The sequence below is a fragment of the Galleria mellonella genome, unplaced genomic scaffold (genome assembly GCF_026898425.1).
Source record: "Galleria mellonella isolate WM207_F2 unplaced genomic scaffold, CSIRO_AGI_GalMel_v1 utg746, whole genome shotgun sequence".
In the NCBI taxonomy this organism is placed as follows: Eukaryota; Metazoa; Arthropoda; class Insecta; order Lepidoptera; family Pyralidae; genus Galleria; species Galleria mellonella.
Genome location: NW_026442148.1, coordinates 858,202 through 877,296, shown reverse-complemented (window position 1 = coordinate 877,296; position 19,095 = coordinate 858,202). Strand labels below are relative to the sequence as shown.

At 37.7% G+C, this 19,095-nt stretch overlaps 4 protein-coding genes across 4 annotated transcripts; 2 read left to right on the top strand and 2 right to left on the bottom strand.

The window, feature by feature from the left end:
* The first annotated feature begins 1,233 nt into the window (after positions 1-1,233).
* LOC113521107 (histone H4) lies at positions 1,234-1,752 on the top strand. Its single transcript, XM_026906539.3, has one exon. The coding sequence runs from the start codon at positions 1,347-1,349 to the stop codon at positions 1,656-1,658; it is 312 nt and encodes a 103-aa protein (XP_026762340.1). The 5' UTR covers positions 1,234-1,346; the 3' UTR covers positions 1,659-1,752.
* A 971-nt stretch (positions 1,753-2,723) lies between these two features.
* Positions 2,724-3,358, top strand: LOC113521108 (histone H3.1-like). Its single transcript, XM_026906540.3, has one exon. The coding sequence runs from the start codon at positions 2,846-2,848 to the stop codon at positions 3,254-3,256; it is 411 nt and encodes a 136-aa protein (XP_026762341.1). The 5' UTR covers positions 2,724-2,845; the 3' UTR covers positions 3,257-3,358.
* Positions 3,359-5,306: 1,948 nt separating this feature from the next.
* On the bottom strand, positions 5,307-5,979 carry LOC113521106 (histone H2A, sperm-like). The gene has a single exon (XM_026906537.3). It carries the CDS (start codon positions 5,929-5,931, stop codon positions 5,566-5,568), a length of 366 nt encoding a protein of 121 aa, XP_026762338.2. The 5' UTR covers positions 5,932-5,979; the 3' UTR covers positions 5,307-5,565.
* A 2,095-nt stretch (positions 5,980-8,074) lies between these two features.
* LOC113521105 (guanine nucleotide-binding protein G(f) subunit alpha) lies at positions 8,075-19,028 on the bottom strand. The gene is made up of 9 exons (XM_052901081.1): positions 18,604-19,028; positions 15,349-15,443; positions 14,812-14,980; positions 13,690-13,787; positions 12,680-12,794; positions 12,218-12,304; positions 11,600-11,730; positions 11,196-11,364; positions 8,075-8,952 (listed from the first exon to the last, which is right to left on the bottom strand). The coding sequence occupies exons 1-9, from the start codon at positions 18,703-18,705 to the stop codon at positions 8,755-8,757; spliced, it is 1,164 nt and encodes a 387-aa protein (XP_052757041.1). The 5' UTR covers positions 18,706-19,028; the 3' UTR covers positions 8,075-8,754.
* Between the last annotated feature and the right edge of the window lie 67 nt (positions 19,029-19,095).

Here is a 19,095-nt window from a genome sequence, read left to right as displayed (position 1 = left end):
GGGATGATAGGCGAGTATGAAAAGGCAGGTCAATTAGTCCATGATGATGAATACACTTCGAATTCAGCACGATGGTTTCCAGGGTAACCCACGTGGAGAACATGTATGTATGGATAAAATGTATACTATACTAAGACATTTGTTAATTTTATATTTTTTTTTGACAATTCGTCATCATTGTCGTATGAGCCTTTAACTGTCCACTGCTGAACATAAGCTTGCCCCTTGGAGGGTTTTGCCAGTAGTTGCCATACTTGGCAAGCGGATTGGCAACCACAGTCAAGCTATAGAAATGTTGTAAGAAGGACGCAGAGGGACAAGAGATTGTTAGTAATGAGATCCAAGAGCCCTATTACTAGCAATATATAACAGGTCGACCCCAACGTGGTTCCCCCTGGAAACCATCGTGTTTAATTTTTGATGAATTCATCACGATAGGCCAAGTGACTTGCTTCATCTTCAGCTACCATCCCTCTTTGGTGTTCCGCCAGCGTATCCCGATAGCGCAGGCGGTGATAATGTTCCATTTTCATCCATTAAAAAAAAAAAGAGGGACGCAGTGGACAGTCAACGGCTGATACAACAGCTATAATTGTTTTTTTTTTTAATAAAATTTACAATAATACTTTTTACAATAAATAAGGATTATCTATTGATTTGTTCGCTTGTATTTTTCAATGACTTCAAAAAAAAGAAGGTTGAGAATTCAGTTTTTCTATTTGTTTGTTGCCTCATAACTCCGTAAGTTCAAAATCGATTTAACAAATTGTCTTTTTATCTGAAAGAACATACTTACAGATTAGTCCTATAGAAATTTTATTAAAATTCGTTCGCTAGTTTAGTTTTTATATTAAAATAACTGGTTTTGTCACAATTTATGTCGGTTTTTTTTTTTGTGGAATGCAATCTTTAATTATTAGTTGTACAATAACACAAAATCGTAAATTGCATATTTTTTTTTATACAACTTAGAATGGCAAACAAGCTGACGGCTCACCTGATGGAAAGTGGTAACCGTCGCCTATAGACATGAGCAGTACCATGGACATAACAGAGTGTACTGTTTCGCCCATGATACCCCCATGCGTTGCCATTCCTGAGGACTCAGGTTATTCCTCTGTACCTTGTAAATTCACGCCATATCGCACCCTTCAAACCGAAACACAAATTGCATATAAAGTCAATAAACAATTAACTTATCATAAAATTTTCTCTGCACCCACAATAATTTTTGTTTAATATCTACCTTCATATTTTTAATCTATCTACGCTATATAAAAACGTAGCTCGCCCGCTTAACTACATTTGTCCATCGACCGTAGTGCAATAAAAAACAAACAAAAAAAATGGCAGGCCGCGGAAAAGGCGGGAAAGGGTTAGGCAAAGGTGGCGCTAAACGTCACAGGAAAGTGCTCCGCGACAATATACAAGGAATAACAAAACCCGCTATCCGAAGATTGGCGAGACGAGGGGGCGTGAAGAGGATATCGGGTTTGATTTACGAGGAAACGCGTGGCGTGTTGAAAGTATTTTTAGAGAACGTCATCCGCGACGCGGTCACATACACGGAGCACGCGAAAAGAAAAACTGTGACGGCCATGGATATTGTCTATGCTTTGAAGAGGCAAGGGCGTACAATATACGGCTTTGGTGGTTGATGGATACATGAATCAAATTTGTTGTGAATAAATTGTTGTAAATTAATTTGTTGTTGTTATTTATATTTTTGACAAGGTCCTTATGAGGACCGCAGTTTTACTGTTTCTGAGTGATATTACGTCAATTATAATAAGTAAGTTAACTGCCGTGTGGTCCCGGCATAGAATACACCAACTCTTCCTTTCCCGGGCGAGGGATGGACATCACGTCTCTATTAAAACATCTCTAAAGGCCTAACTGCAGTTACTAACCCGTCTGCCAAATGTAGCAACTACTGGCAAAACTTCCCTTATGGGGAAGGCTTATGTCCAGCAGTGGACAATTAACGGCTGAAATAATAATAATAAAAAAATAAATAAGTGAATAACTAAAGAAAGACTGTACAAAAGTAGTTTGCTTGGGTATCTCTGTCCCATTCGTGTTTCTACCGTGAAGCAGTTGTTTGCATGGTTGTGTTTCAGTTTGAAGGGTGGGATATAGCAGTAAATTTACAGAGTACAGAGACATAACACCTTAATCCGGGGCGAAAGGGATTGTTAATAATGGAGACTGAGAATCCCATTGCTAGCAATATACCCAACCTGTTCGACCTCCTCGCTGTTCCTCCTGGAAACTATCATGGTTAATTCCTGATGAATTCATCATGATGGACTAACTGGCCTGTTTTCATTCTCATCTATCACCCTTCACTGGTGCTCCGCCAGCGTATCCCGTTAGCGTAGGCAAGGTTACCATTCCATTTTCACCCACAAAAAAAAACCTCTTAATTTATAAGAAAGGCAACGAATTGGGGGAAACATGGATAAAACACTATACTCTATTATGTCCACTATACTGTTTGTCTATAGGCGACGGTTATCACTTGCCATCAGGTAGGCCGTTACCTTATTTTCCATTCTAATTTGTATAAAAAAAAAGATTAATTTTATTAAAATTCGTTTAACCGTTATAACTAAAATCTATATATATATATATATATATATATATATATATATATATACATACACATATAACTGCGATATTATACAGTTGCCTAGTAGCAAGTGTAATAAAATTATCAACTACCCACATATAATTAAAAAACCTTGCAAAAATAGTAGGGATAAAGAGGGGCAATCTTATATATAAACATCCATTGGCTAGAATCGCCATTATCGAAAAGGTTACATTCGAATACAGATACAAAATGGCGCGAACGAAACAAACCGCGAGGAAATCGACCGGAGGCAAGGCCCCCCGTAAACTACTAGCGACAAAAGCAGCTAGAAAAAGCGCTCCCGCTACTGGCGGCGTGAAAAAACCGCACAGATACCGGCCGGGCACTGTGGCGTTGCGAGAAATAAGAAAATATCAAAAGAGCACAGAATTATTAATGAGAAAGTTGCCCTTTCAAAGAATAGTGAGGGAAATATCTCAAGATTTCAAAGAGGATCTCCGCTTTCAGAGTTCAGCGGTGTTGGCGCTGCAAGAGGCATGTGAATCCTACTTAGTTGGCCTGTTTGAAGATACTAATCTATGCGCAATCCACGCAAAGAGAGTAACAATAATGCCCAAAGATATGCAGTTGGCGCGAAGACTGCGAGGGGAGAGAGGATAGTCTTTGGTCGCGTGTTTTTATCGTTACGTTTTGTAATTTTACTATGGTTAGGTCACATTAAATTAGATTATATTTTTGACAAAAGTTCTTTTAAGGACTGCAGCAGTCTGTTTCTACTGTAGTGATTAACGTAAATAGAATTTAAAAAGCTATAAATGCTTTCCTTTTTAATAAATAAAAAAAAACTATTAATAACACTATGGTCACTGAAAAAAAAAACTGAACATAGTCGACGAATAACTTTAATTTTATCAGAATAAGGCGTGTGAGGGCGTCACAATGTATGCAACGATGTCCATAGTGCTTCATGTCTATTGTCGATGGTTACCATTTATCACCAGGTAGCTAGTTACAAGAGTTAATAAGATACAGCGAAACATTTAAATACAATACACTAGTGGATTACGGGTGACCGTTCTTAAATTTAGAGGCAACCAACATGTTTTGTGTTTAAAAAACATTAAAGTAGAATTAAATTATTAAATGTAATTAAATGAATTAAAATATTAATAATAGACACATATGATTAAATTATTTCAATTGAATTTAAATTAAATTATAAATAAACAAAACATAATGACGAGGTATATCAACTTTTTATTTTGACATGAACACAGAGTGACTGTCAAAATGAATGTCATGTTCAGGCTTAGTTTTTTTTTTTACAACTTAGTGTCAAACAAGCCGACGGCCCACCTGATGGAAAATGGTAACCGTCGCCTATAGACATGGGCAGTACGGTGGACATAACAGAGTAAACTGTTTCGCCCATGATACCACCCATGCGTTGCCATTCCTGAGGACTCAGGTGTTATTCCTCTGTACCCTGTAAATTCACTGCCATATACCACCTTTCAAACTGAAACACAGCCATGCGAACACAACTGCTTCACGGTAGAGACACGAATTGGACAGAGGTGGCCAAGAAAATGACTTTTGTACAAAGTCTTTCGCTAGTAAAATTGATTTTGACATTATACAGACGCGTTTTCGCGGCCAAAGCTTGTTCTGCAAGCTGCACTTTTAAAAAGGCTATAAGATTACTGCGTACGTTTCATCATCATCATCATCACCATCATTGTGTTTCACTATCATCACCAATATATCAACCGTTAACTATCCATTGCGGGACATAGGCCTCCTCCAATTGAGGGGTTTTGCCAGTTTTTGGCATGAGTGTTTCCTATTTTATATATATTACTATTTTTGTATATGTATTTCTTTATTCTCTCTTTTTGTGTACTATGTCTATATTTATGTCTGTTGTGATTTTTTTTTTGATGGGTGAAGATGGAATGGTAACCCCGTCTGCGCTATCGGTATACGCTGGCGGGGTACCAGTGAAAGGTGATAGGTGAGGATGATGGCAGGTCAGTTGGCCCATAGTGGCCAATTGAACAAGAAGTAACACACTATGGTTTCCAAGGGAAACCGTGGAGAAGGACCTACTGGAGTGTATTGTTAGCAATGAGGTGGTTAAGTATCATTACTAACAATCCCTGTCTCCCCTGTTTGTTGTAATTTGTTTGCTGTAAGTAATGCAAATAAATTATATATCTGTCTAAGTCGACCGGCCCTTCCCTAGGTATCCCCACCAGTGGAAGACTAAACCTGTCAGAAGTCCGGGACGGTAAAATTAAATGAGGTCCCCAGTTTAAAAAGATTTAATTTGAAAAACCTTTTATTCAATTCTCATTTGTATTTTTCCCAAGTTGCGATGCCTTACAAGATTTAGAATGAGTCACCCTTTACTTTCCCGTAAGTGTCGTAAGAGGCGATTGAGGAAATTTATTGGTCGAAGGATGGAGAGCAGCGTTCCTCTTAAAATGTCGTCAAAGCCTAACTGCGGTTGCCAACCCACCTGTAAAGCGTAACAACCACTGGAAAACCTCCCCAATAGAGAGAGATATGGCATGATATGTCTATGTCTTACGCCGTTCATTCAGCCTTCCTCCCACGTCCTGGTACCCATTCAGTCGACCTTTATACAGGCTCTCCCTGCAGTGTTACATTTGGGAATTCTTAAGACATTATCAGAGAGAAACAATGATTTAGCAGTCCTGAAAAGGACTTTGTCAATCTGGCTTTATACCCTTCGTTGAATTATTATTAATTGTCTTAACTTATTTATTTATTTAGTGTTAATATAAATTTAAAATAAAAAAAAATAACCATTCACTTCGAACTCTCAATCAATAAATATATTTATTGCAATCCTGAACAGGACTTTGTCAATCAGTCTTTGAAATCCTCGTCGGAATGCAAACCTTGACATTAGCACAAGTATGAGTGCATTCAACATTATTTATTCACTCGGAGGTGTTACTTTTCGCAGTTTTCTTTGGCAACAATTGCGGTTGGATTGCTGGTATGACGCCACCTTGAGAAATCGTGACTCCGGACAGCATCTTGTTCAGTTCCTCGTCGTTTCTTATCGCGAACAAGATGTGTCTTGGCACAACCCTGCCTTTCTTGTTGTCCTTCGCCGCTTCGGTTGCCAACTCGAGTATTTCGGCTGCAAGGTATTCTAGGGCTGCCGCTAGATACACGGGCGCTCCGGCACCGATACGGGGTGCGTAGTTTCCTTTACGGAGTATCTTGTGGATTCTTCCAACTGGGAAGTGAAGGCCAGCTCTGGCGGATCTGGTCTTCTGCTTCTTTATAGATGGAGCCATGTTGCTATCCTGAAGATCTATCAATTTTAAGACGAATCCAGCGAATAATTGTCTCTTTTATATGCGTTTTGGTATGTCGCAAACTGGTACTATGGATAATGTGCTGTTAGGACACGTTGATTGGTTGTTAAAATATGATGTGACAGAAGTACCCAATTAGATGATTTTTGTACAAAGTTTAAAGACGTTTATTATTATAATATAAGCATTAATTAGCTTGTTTCAATAAAATTTTATGAAATCATAATCAAGTCTTGTTGAAATGATCACAGGAACACTTTCTAAATGTAATTATTAACAAATCGATTTGTTCAATCGATTAATCAAATATTCATTTCTACTACTATTGGACTACTATAAGTACATTGTCCTATAATCGATTCAATTATTCGTTTACTTATATTTTCATTAAATTGCATTGAAAGAGTTTTACTGTTTTATGATGTAAGATTTTTGAAAATAAATATAAAAGATAGGATTTAGATATAGTTTATCATAATCATTCTGCAATTATTCAGTGATTTCTATTATATGTAGTTCGTGTAAAGAGCCTGAAATAAAAAGGCAGGTATCGTCGGCAAACTAGGAAGTACGGGGGGAAAGGGATTGTTTATAATGGGGTCAAATAGTCCCATTACTAGGAATATACCCCATCAGGTCAACCTCCACGTGGTTTCCCCTGGAAACCATCGTGTCTAATTCTAGTTGAATTCGTCTGGATGGGTTAATTGACCTGCTTTCATCCTTACATGTCATCTATCACTGGTGCCCTGCCAGTGTATACCGATAACGCAGGCAGGGTTACCATACCATTATTTATTTATTTATTGAAACTGGAAAATAGTATTCATGTCTTTAACATAACCTAGGATATGTAAGGAACTGCTCGCCGATCCCTGGACTGTTCCTTGAGTAACCAGTTTTTTTTTTTTTATTGGATGATAATGCAATGGTAACCCCGCCTGCGCTATTGGTATATACCGGCGGAGCACCAGTGAGGGATGATAAGTGAAAATGAAAGTGTAGGCCAGTTAGCTCATCGTGATTAATACACCTGGAATTTAGCATGATGGTTTCCAGAGGGGATCGCGCGGAAGTCGACCTGTCGGGGTATATTGCTAGCATTAGGACTGGTAGTTCGCATTACTAACAATCCCTCCCCTCCCCCCTGAGTAAACCTGTTGAATTTCACTATAAAAGTTGACGCTTTATACTCAGTATTATCAATTCCGTGGGCGATTATTCCCAGGTCACTGAAGCAATACCTGAGTTAGGCAGATCTTCTTCTCCGTAGTTGGACTTCTTCTTATATTAACTTCTTTCTTAATATAGGACTCATACATTAAAAGCTCGCTAAAATAAGACTTCCAAATGGGACTAATTAACGCCCCTAAAACATTTGCATATGACAAACACTGGCCGTCTTATTCTCTCTTATTGTTTTAATCACTCCATTCCTTTTCAATTGTGCTATTGTTTTGTTTTTATTTTTACATTTTTTTTATACAACTTATAATGGCAAACAAGCTGACGGCCCAACTGATGGAAAGTGGTAACCGTCGCCTATAGACATGAGCAGTACCATGGACATAATAGAGTATACTGTTTCGCCCATGATACCCCACATGCGTTGCCATTCCTGAGGACTCAGGTGTTATTCCTATGTACCCTGTAAATTCATGTCTATAATTAACCTTGATTATGAAACTATTTGATGAAATGATAAAACAACAGTTAAGCGTCCACTGCTGAACATAGGCCTCCTCCTATTTTGACATTAGATTTTGACAGTAGTTGCCACAATTGGCAGGCAGGTTGGCAACTGCAGTTAGACTTTGGTGATATTTTAAGAGGGACGCTACTGCTGGTCGCTCGACGGTTATGTTCCTTTAGTCGGCTCTTACAACATCCACGAGAAAAAAAAGAGTGGCCAATTCTACGAGTATGCCGGGACCACTTACCACTTACTTGCTGATAAAATGGACTTCTATAGGGGATTTTTTTTTAAATTAGTTGAGTAATTTTTGAGTTTAATCATTAAAACAAACAAATCTTTACTCTTTTTAAAACTAATATAGATAATTGAATGTGCGTGCTGCTGTCACTGCGTTAAATATTGGACGATCGATCCAAAATAAATACATTTGTTATTTATTAAAACATCGTTCTTTATTATTATAACAGGCAAGCCCCATGATATAGTATTTGAAAACAAAAGTTAAACTAGGAGATGATTGAAATGTCAAAAGTGGACAAAAATTCCTAAATAAATAATATATTTTATCAATAAATAGATATCATTTATCATTAAATCCGCCTTTGAACCATGAGCTACATTTGGACAATATAATTATCATAAATAAATAAAAATAAATATCTAAAAAGTCAAAGTTCATTAGAACTTAGTCGAAATAGTCGAAGTCAGTCGTTAATAGTCAATGTCACTCATTGATAGTCGAAATAAGTCGCAACAAGTTGAATTCGGCCCCAACCAATCAGAGAGAGTCACAACCAGTTAAATTCAATCACAACTAGTCGAAGTAGGTAGCAACAGCAACTAGCTGAAGTCGGGCTCAACCAGTACAAATCACCCACAACATAGTCGAGTCGGTCAAGTCTAAGTCGGATTCAAGTAGTCGAAGTCAGTTACAAATAGTCCAATTTAGTCACAATCATAACCAATCGAAATCGTTTTCAACTAGTCGAAGTCAGTCGCAACCAGTAGAAGTCAGTCATAACCCGTCAAATTCAATTACTACTAGTCGAAGTCAATCGCAAGCAATAGAAGTCTGTCATAACTAGTTAAAATACTATTTCTATCTATTAATAAACGCCAATATTGTTCAGTATTTCCGCTAATATCATCTGGTGGACATCTTTGAAGACTGTTCTGACATTATCCGTGTCTGTGGCGGTCGTGAAGTGGAAGTAGCACTCCCTCGGACGGTTCACTTCCTGGATGACGAAGCTTTCAGCGGACGCCGCTATTGGCTTCCTCTCGCGTTTCTTTTTGGTTAGATTCTGAAAAATAATACGAATACTTTATTAATGATCTATCAGACGATTCACCAGTACCGTAGACGTCACACAGTATATACTGCGGCACCCAAGATACCTTCCAAAGGTGTTATATCTCCATAAGTACCTTATAATTTCACTGCCATATTCCACCCTTCTAATCGAAATATAACCATGTAAATATAAACACTGCAGCAGCAGAAATACGAATGGGACAGAAGTACCCAATTAGATGTTTTTTGTGCAAAGTTTAAAGACGTTTATTATTATAATCTAAGCATTTATAAGCTTGTTTCAATAAAATTTAATGAAATGATAGTCAAGTCTTGTTGAAATTATCACTGAAATAATAATAATAATAAGGACTGGCGAAAACCCGAAGTTTTGGGTACCTCTCAGCGGGAGGCCGTATGGAAAGAGAAGGAGTTGCACGGAAGGTTCTTCAAAGCCCTTCACGGGCCGTACGTAAACACGAAGACCTCCGTGCACTGGCTACAGTTCGTTGATCTCTTCGGAGAGACCGAGGGTTTTGTCTGTGCAATACAGGATCAGGTGGTTAAGACGAACAATTACCGAAAGCACATTCTGAAGGATGGCACTGAGGACATCTGTCAAGCATGTCGCCATCCCGGAGAGTCACTCAGACATGTGCTTTCGGGTTGTTCAGCTCTTGCCAACACAGAGTACTTGCACAGGCACAACCAGGTAGCCAAAATACTCCATCAAGAGCTAGCTCTGAAGTACGGCCTCGCGAATGAGAGGTTGCCGTACTATAAGTACGAGCCATAGCCGGTCCTCGAAAGCGACAGCGTCAGGCTCTACTGGGACCGATCCATCATCACGAACAGGACTGTTCTTGCGAACAAACCTGATATCGTGGTGATGGACCGGGCACTTTCGAGGGTGTTTTTGGTGGATGTCACCATACCGCATGACGAGAACCTCGTGAAAGCCGAAACCGAGAAGAAGAGAAAATATCTCGACCTGGCTCACAAGGTGACCGAAATGTGGGGGGTGACATCTACCGAAATCATCCCAATCGTTATGTCGGTGAACGGTCTTATCCCAACCAGTCTGGAACAACATCTCAGACGGTTGGGATTCCAAGGCGGCTCACTCCCGGGAAAGATGCAGAATGCGGTGCTCTTAGATTCTGCCCGCATTGTGCGCCGGTTTCTCTCCCTGAGGCCCTGAACCCCGGCCGACTGTGCTTCTGCCGGGGGTTAGTTGCCATCTCCTCTCCTTAAGAGGGGAGATGAGAATTTTGGTAAAATTTAACAATAATAATAAATGAAATGCAATTAATCGTACAACCCGCCATAAACTAAAATTTCATCCCAACCATCTGGACGAGTGGCGGTCCTCTACCGTGCGTTTTTTAAGGCACTTTCTCCCACGCACAACCACTCTTTGGAATCAACTTCCAGCAGCAATATTTCCGAACCGATACGACAACATAACCTTCAAGAAAAGAGCATATTCCTTTTTAAAAGGCCGGCAGCACACCTGCAATGTCGTAGGTGTTGTGGGTGATCATGGGCGGCGGTAGTCACTTACCATCAGGTGAGCCGCATGCTCGTTTGCCCCCTGTGTTGTAAAAAAAAAAAAGTAACAAATCGATTTGTTCAATCGATTAATCAAATATTTATTTCTACTACTATTGGACTACTATTAGTAAACTGTCTTATGGTCGATTCAATTATTCGTTTATTTTCATTAAATTCCATTGAAAGAGTTTTACTGTTTTATAGCTCCACTTACTCTATAGAAGGGCATGCCTGATGTAATCTAGATAGATAGATACTCTTTATTGTTCCCTCCAAAAGATTTCAATAGTAATCTATATACTAGAAATGGGTAATATCTGATATTTATATATTAAGATCCTTCGGATGTTAATTTTTTTACAACTTAGAATGGCAAACAAGCTGATGTCCCACCTGATGGAAAGTGGTAATCGTCGCCTGTAGACATGAGCAGTACCATGCACATAACAGAGTATACTGTTTCGCCCATGATACTAGCAATGCGTTGCCATTCCTGAGGACTCGGATGTTATTCCTCTGTACCCAATAAATTCACGCCATATCCCACCCTTCAAACCGAGGCTACGGTAACCACTTACCATCAGGTGGGCCGTATGATTGTTCGCCACATCAGTGGTATAAAAAACAATTGATATTGTAAATACAATATATAGATATTATTAGATATTACCGACCCTTAATATGTACTGATATACTCACAGCAAACATACTCCTGATGAACAATTTAGTGCGATTGTACTCATCGCCTGATGCTTCGAACTCGTGATACTCCGGGAAGTAGTCCCCGATGCAGCGTCCCTGCGAGATCTTGTGCTGCAGTAGATCCTGCTTATTGAGGAACACTATTAGGCCCGCTCGTAGAAGGAACCTGGAATAAGTGGGAGGCGAAGAGGTCTACTTAGTTGGGTATATTGCTAGCAATGGGATTCACAGTCTCCATTACTAACAATCCCTTTCCAAAGCGCAAAAGTGGGGCTTGGCCGGAATGGCTACCATTCCATTATCATCCACTAAAAAACACCATAGTCTAAGAAGGAAAAGATTTTTAGTAATACGGACTATTCCTAGTCAATTTAGAAGTTCAAATAAGAAGTATGAATTACCTGCTTAACCACACATCTTCGAATAGAACTAACGCTTCCTTCAGCCTGTTCTGGGTCTCGTCTTCCCTCAGAGTCTGGTCGAAGTCGCTGCAGGCCACCAGAAACCAGATGGCGTGGATACCTTCGAACACCTATCGAACATTCCAGAATATGAGTCTGTTTGTGTAAATTTTATAAATACTTATTTTCTTTACTCTTTTGCACTACTGCTGTCCATTCTTTACTTCCTATGACACTGTATTTTTTTTAATGGGTGATAATGGAATGGTAACCCCACCCGCGCTATCGGTATACACCGGCGGGGCACCAGTGAAGCATGATAGGTGAGGATGAAGCAGGTCAGTTAGCCCATCGTGACGAATTCAACAAGAATTGTTCACGATGGTTTCCAGGGGGAGCCACGTGTAGGTCGACCTAATAAGGCATATTGCTAGCAATGGGGCTGTCAAACTCCATTACTAACAATCCCTTTCCCCCCGCAAATTTGCGGTTAGGTTAAATTAGGTACTTTTAACTGTTATTTTAGTCAAAAGTACTTTACACTGATTTTGCTAGTCAATAGTACTTTCGACTGGTTAAGAGTTTTTACTGCAACAATAATGATCAAGTATTTTATACCTGTATCCATTTCTTCCTCTCCCCCCTCTGTCCACCAACATCGAACATCCAGAAGTCCTGAACACCCCCATGCATCGCTTTAGGTACCTGAAAAAAAAATATTAAAAAATTTAAAAGGCAGATTCTTGTAACATGCATTTTTTTTTTTGATGAGTGAAAATGGTATGGCCCACCTGATGGAAAGTGGTAACCGTCGCCTATAGACATGAGCAGTACCATGGACGTAACAGAGTATACTGTTTCGCCCATGATACCCCCCATGCGTTTCCATACCTGAGGACTCAGGTGTTATTCCTCTGTACCCAGTAAATTCACGCCATATCCCACCCTTCAAACCGAAACACAGCCATTCAAACACAACTGCTTCACGGTTGAAACACGAATGGGACAGAGGTACCGAAGCAATCGACTATTGTACAAAGTCTCCCTCTGGGTTACAATTCCATTATCATCTCTACTCACCTTAACTTTAAATTCAATTTTCTGTATCCCGGTGGTCTTCTGCCGACACCTCAAGATATCCGCGTCTGTCGGCACGTAATCAGGCTTCTCTATAAGATCTATTCTATCTAGGAAGCTATAAATATAAAAAGAGAAAATAGTTAAAAAGTTGTTTTCAAACAACTTCCACCACCGTACAACCCGCCACAAACTAAAGTTTCATCCCAATCATCTGGACGAGTGGCGGTCTTCCACCGTGCGTTTTTCAAGGCACTTCCTTCCACGCACAACCACTCTTTGGAATCAACTTCCAGCAGCAGTATTTCCGAACCGATACGACAACATAACCTTCAAGAAAAGAGCATTATCCTTTTTAAAAGGCCGGCAGTACACCTGCAATGCAACTGGTGTTGTGGGTGATCATGGGCGGCTGTAGTCACTTACCATCAGGTGAGCCGTAAGCTCGTTTGCCCCCTGTTGTAAAAAAAAAAACTTCAAAAAAGGAGGCCCTCAATTCGGTTGCATTTTTTTGTGCTAACTCAGAACACCGTCGTTTATAAATTAATTTGGAAAATTATTATTTTATCCGAAATGATATACTTGTAGATTGGCGCAAATTTTATCGAAATCAATTCAGCAGTTTAGTTTTTAAATTGATATAACTGGTTTTGACAATATCGAGGTCGGTATTTTTTTTTTCTGGATAAAATCTTAAACTATTTTATAAACTCTTTTTCTGTTTGTTTGTTAAAAGTGTTCCTAATCACACGACAGCTAGATGCATGACCCTATATTTAAAAATTTTAAAACGTTCTATCGTTAAAAAAAAAAACCGGTCAAGAGCGAGTTGAACTCACACGCCAAGGGTTCTTTACATAAAATGACATAAAATGACCTTTATAAAATAATTTTCATGTATAGCGTTTCTGATATAAAGTAAATACCATAATTGTTGATTTATTGATTGACAAAGCCGCACCATAAGAGTTCCCTTGTACCTTTTCAGTACGGAACCCTAAAAGAAGACTTACTATTGAGCACTATCAATGAGCTGGTACAGGTTGGATCTGCTGAAGCATTCCCTCACGCCGCCATCCTTCCATAACGCCCTCACATAGTCAAAATACTCCTGAAAGTGGATATTTCTATTAATTCTTAGTAATATTATAATTTAAGATTGTGTCGCACAAAAAACCGACTTCAGTTATGACAAAATCAGTTATTTTGATCTAATCATTGTTTATTTATTTATTTATTCTTGATTGTACACAAAAAATTACAAACATATAATATATATATATATAAAATAAAGATGTACAACAGGCGAGCTTAACTCTGTAAGAGTTCTCTTCCAGCAAACCCTGAGTGGATTGATACACGTGATCACTCTAAAAATATATAGGTATTATCAGATAAAATAAATTACCAAATCGGTACTTACAGAATATATATATATATATATATATATATATATATATATATATACGTTATTTCGAGAATTATACATGAAACTTTATCGTACTACATTTATTATATTCGATTGCCATCTTGCAAGCCTATTGCGGAATATAAAAATCGCTATCAAAAAACAGGGCTTAATCGTAAAAGCGTGAAAATTTGAATTTGTTTGTATTTTTCAATGCTAAGTCATAATAAAATAAAAATTAAAAAAGTTGTCAAAAAATATATATATAAATATATATATTTAGGGGTGGTTCACCCTTATCACTGACGGGTATGAAAAATAGATGTCGGCCGATTCTCAAACCTACCCAATATGCACACAAAATTTCATAAAAATCGGTAAAACCGTTTCGGAGGAGTTTGGTAACAAACACTGCGACACGAGAATTTTATATTATTATATTATATATATATATATATATATATATATATATATATATATATATATAACTAGTTTTGTTTTTGTGAAACACAACCTTAATTATGATAACTACATTGCAGTGAGCTAATGATGACCTGCTTTCATCATCACCTGTCATCCATCACTGGTACCCCACCACTGCATACCGATAGCACAGATGAGGTCACCATTCCATTTTGATCCACAAAAAAAGCCCCAGGTCGTCGCATACAACGCTTGCCGATTCGCGGTCTCCACTCAAACTGTTATTCTAAGCTTTTATAAATACCTCGTTGTATTCAGGGGGCCCGTCCGGTCCACACTTCAGGATGTACTGTTGCGCCTGTACATTCTTGATATTCTGCAGTCCAATACTGAGCGGGGTCATGTTGCGAACAATGTCATATATAGACTCGTGTACGTTATGCCTTATGTACTTCACCTTCTCTTCTCGGTCACTGTAACAGTTACAGAAAGTAAGCCGTAATCCTAAATACACGGCGAATTGTCAGGAAGATTCTGCAAACTGGACTAGAATATATATATTTTTTATACAACTTACAATGTCAAACAAGCTGACGGCCCACCTGATGGAAAGTGGTAACCGTCGCCTATAGACATGAGCAGTACCGTGGACATAACAGAGTATACTGTTTCGCCCATGATACCCCCCATGCGTTGCCATTCCTGAGGACTCAGGTGTTATTCCTCTGTACCCAGTAAATTCACGCAATATCGCAATATCCCCTTCAAACCGAAACGCAGCCATGCAAACACAACTGCTTCACGGTAATATATGCTATAGATTGACTGATTGCTATGTTACCTCGACGAGAAACCTTGTACATGTAAAATCTTCATTTGCTTTATTATTGTAGTTTTCCCGCTCTCGCCGGTGCCCAGAAGCAATAGTTTTATTGCCTGAAATAAATAAATAGTTGTTTTTTTACAATACAATACAATATAGACTTTACAATACAATACATACTAGAAGGAGACTTTGTACAAAAGTCGTTTGCTTGAGTACCTCTGTCCCATTCGTGTTTCACCCGTGAAGCAGTCGTGTTTGCATGGCTGTGTTTCTGTTTGAAGGGTGGGATATGACAGTGAGTTTACAGGGTACAGAGGAATAACAACTGAGCCCTCAGGAATGGCAACGTATGGGGGGTATCATGGGCGAAACAGTATACTCTGTTATGTCCATGGTACTGCTCATGTCTATAGGCGACGGTTACCACTTTCCATCAGGTAAGCCATCAGCTTGGGTTTTTTTTATGAGTGAAAATGGTATGGTAACTCCGCCTGCGCTAACGGGATACGCTGGCGGAGCACCAGAGAAGGGTGATAGATGAGAATGAAAACAGGTATGTTAGCCCATCATGATGAATTCATCAGGAATTAACCATGATAGTTTCCAGGGAGAACCGCGAGGAAGTCGACCTGGTTGGATATATTGCTAGCAATAGGATGCTCAGACTCCATTACTAACAATCCCTTTCTCCCCCATCAGCTTGGGTTACCATTCCATTCATTATCACACATTAAAAAAAAACAATTTGTGCATAGTACCCCTCTACGTAAAATGAATCTAGATGATTAAAAATAAAAGTTTATTTTTTTATTACTCAAAGTGTAATAAGAATTAATCTATACAGCTTTATAATACCTAGGTATGTTTACATGAAATTTACATTGTAAAATTCACATGAATACAATGTAAAATATTTCAGTTATTCAAGTGATGATGCGTGATTGATTAACGAACTATAATCTTAATCAGCGTCTACAAATAGAATAGTTAGTCATGTTAGAGTAGTATTAATGATTAATCATTCATATCTGTGATTTAGTGGTACTTTCATGTTTTTCTTTTATGCAATTTAGAATGGCAAACAAGTTGACGGCCCACCTAATGGAAAGCGGTAACAGACGCATATAGACATGGGCAGTGGGCATTGTATTGACCATGGGCGTGGTTTAATGCTTTGGACAAACATAATTACGTTATGCTACCCCCCCTTATTCATAAAAAACGTCCAAACTACCCCCCATTTTAGCTATTTAACTATTTAGTCTATTACAATGGTGCTAAATTCTATTGATAATGGTTGGAAATGTTATAATAATATATATATAAAATTCTCATGTCGCGGTGTTTGTTACCAAACTCCTTCGAAACGGCTTTACTGATTTTCATGAAATTTTGTGTGCATATTTGGTAGGTCTGAGAATCGGCCAACATCTATTCTTTATACCCCTCAATGATAACGGTGACCCACCACTAAAGTTTTTTTTATTTTTTAGACAAAATTTTTTATTTTTATTTTATTATGATTTAGCATTGAAAAATACATACAAATTCAAATTTTCACGTTTTTATGATCAACCCCTGTCATTTAATCGCAATTTTTATATGCCGCAATATGGTTGCAAGATGACAATCGAATATAATAATTGTAGTACGATACATTTTCATGTATAGTTCTAGAAATAATGTATATGGTAAAACAACGTTTACCGAGTCAGCTAGTATATATGGTATATATAGACTTTGACATAATTTAAAATTATTATTCGATATTACTATTTGTCTCTTTGTCTTTCATTATAATTTGTTGTATTAATAATACTAACACTGTTCTTCTTAATAACCACCGTTTTAATACTTTTCTAACATATTTACAACTACAATATAATTAATTTATTTATTCCCAGACATTAAAGTTGTATAGAAAATACAGAGCTCCCATCATAGATCAATAAACCATCAAATTTCTACATATTTTTCACAGAGACAAGACCATAGATTAAAAATCACAAAGGTCGAGTCTAATCTATTTTACCTCAACATAACCTAATCTAATAATAATACAGAATTATCTCTAAATTTAAATCTAATGATATGTTCATATAGCCTTAAGCTTGGTAGTGAGGAGTAAGATTTTTTTGTTCAAACTTAGATTTAAGCATTTTGTAATAGTAGTTTTTCTCTTTTACTTACTAATAACATTGTATATTGTCTGCTCAATTATTGTGAGCATATTGTTGGTGTGTCTTTTATAAATAAATAAATCAATCAATTTTTCCTTTTTAATAATCACTTTATATATTCGAAGATTTACAACAAATGCCTAATTTGATATTTGGTTTGCGGTGCAATATTTAAGGCATCCCGTCCTCGCTATTGGATACGGGTGACGGAATGCCTATACAAGAGGGTACATGGTGGTGCCTAATTTAATAGAAAGTGACAAAACAGGGTAATAATTAAATAAGTTTGTAAAGTTTAAAGTTTAGGGTTTCTATGGGGCAAAGAGACACTAGGCTGTGTGGTCATAGGCATAAAATAGACCACCCCTTCCTTTCCCGTGAGTGTCGTAAGAGACGACTAAGGGAGGGCGAGGGATGGGCAGTAGCTTCCCTCTTAAAACACCTCTAAAGCCTGATTGCGGTTGCCAACCCGCCTGCCAAGCATGACAACTACTGGCAATCCCCCAAGGCGGAGGCTTATGTTCAGCAGTGGACAGGTAATAATGTTAATAATATACATATGTTAAAGTTATTAAGGGTAGAGGGTAGTTGTAAAATTAACGTCATTTTACGTTTTCAGCGTGTTTGTAACATATCTAGTTCCTTTATTGTTACCCAGTAAGGGTTATTTTAAATATCAAGAAGAATGAAAATATTTGTGTAAAATTTATTGTAAAAATTGCAAATTTATTGGTGTGGAAACAGACTGTTAATTTGTCTAAAACTACGTTTGACCCTGTTACTGTTTGCGAGGTTTGTTTTTATGCAACTTGCAATAATAAAAAAGCTGACGACCCACCTGATAGAAATTGATAATTGTCGTCTAGCAATAGTAAGTACAGCAATAATAAGTACTGTGTACGTTAGAAAAAAAACATTGTGACGCCCAATTATGAGTTGCCATTGAATGACAACTCAGCCAGTACTTTCACTACCATATCTCACCCTTCAAGGCTACAGTCAAGCATAGTTGCTTCACGGCAAAAACACGCATGGGATAGAAGTACCAATGCCATCTGCATTTTTGCATAGTCATCAAAAATATACTCACATCATTGTATGGTTTGATCCAGTTTTTTATATCTCTGTCAATCCGTTTAGTTCTACCGCCATCTGCATTAGGATCAGGCAAACAAGGTACCAGAAATCTCATATTTAAAAAAAATAGTAAAAGTTTTAATTTACACACTTCCCAATATAAATTCAAACTTTTTACACATTTGATTTCACTATAATTAAAACGAGAATTCCTAATTCGAATTCTGAACACAATTATTTGCACCGTCTTACAATTGATAGAAATTCAGTAACATTTTTACACATAAAACTTCAATTTTCAATTTTGGAACCACTACTTCTGGTGTGAACAGTATAAATTTGTTGCAATTTTTACATATAAATTTTCAATTAAACAAGTATTTTCACTTGTTTTTACAACAAAATTATTTTATCACAACTACAATGCATTTATAATTTTAACGATATAAAATCACTGTCATAAAATTTCCGATATGGCGATAGTTTATCAAGTCATTATCAGATA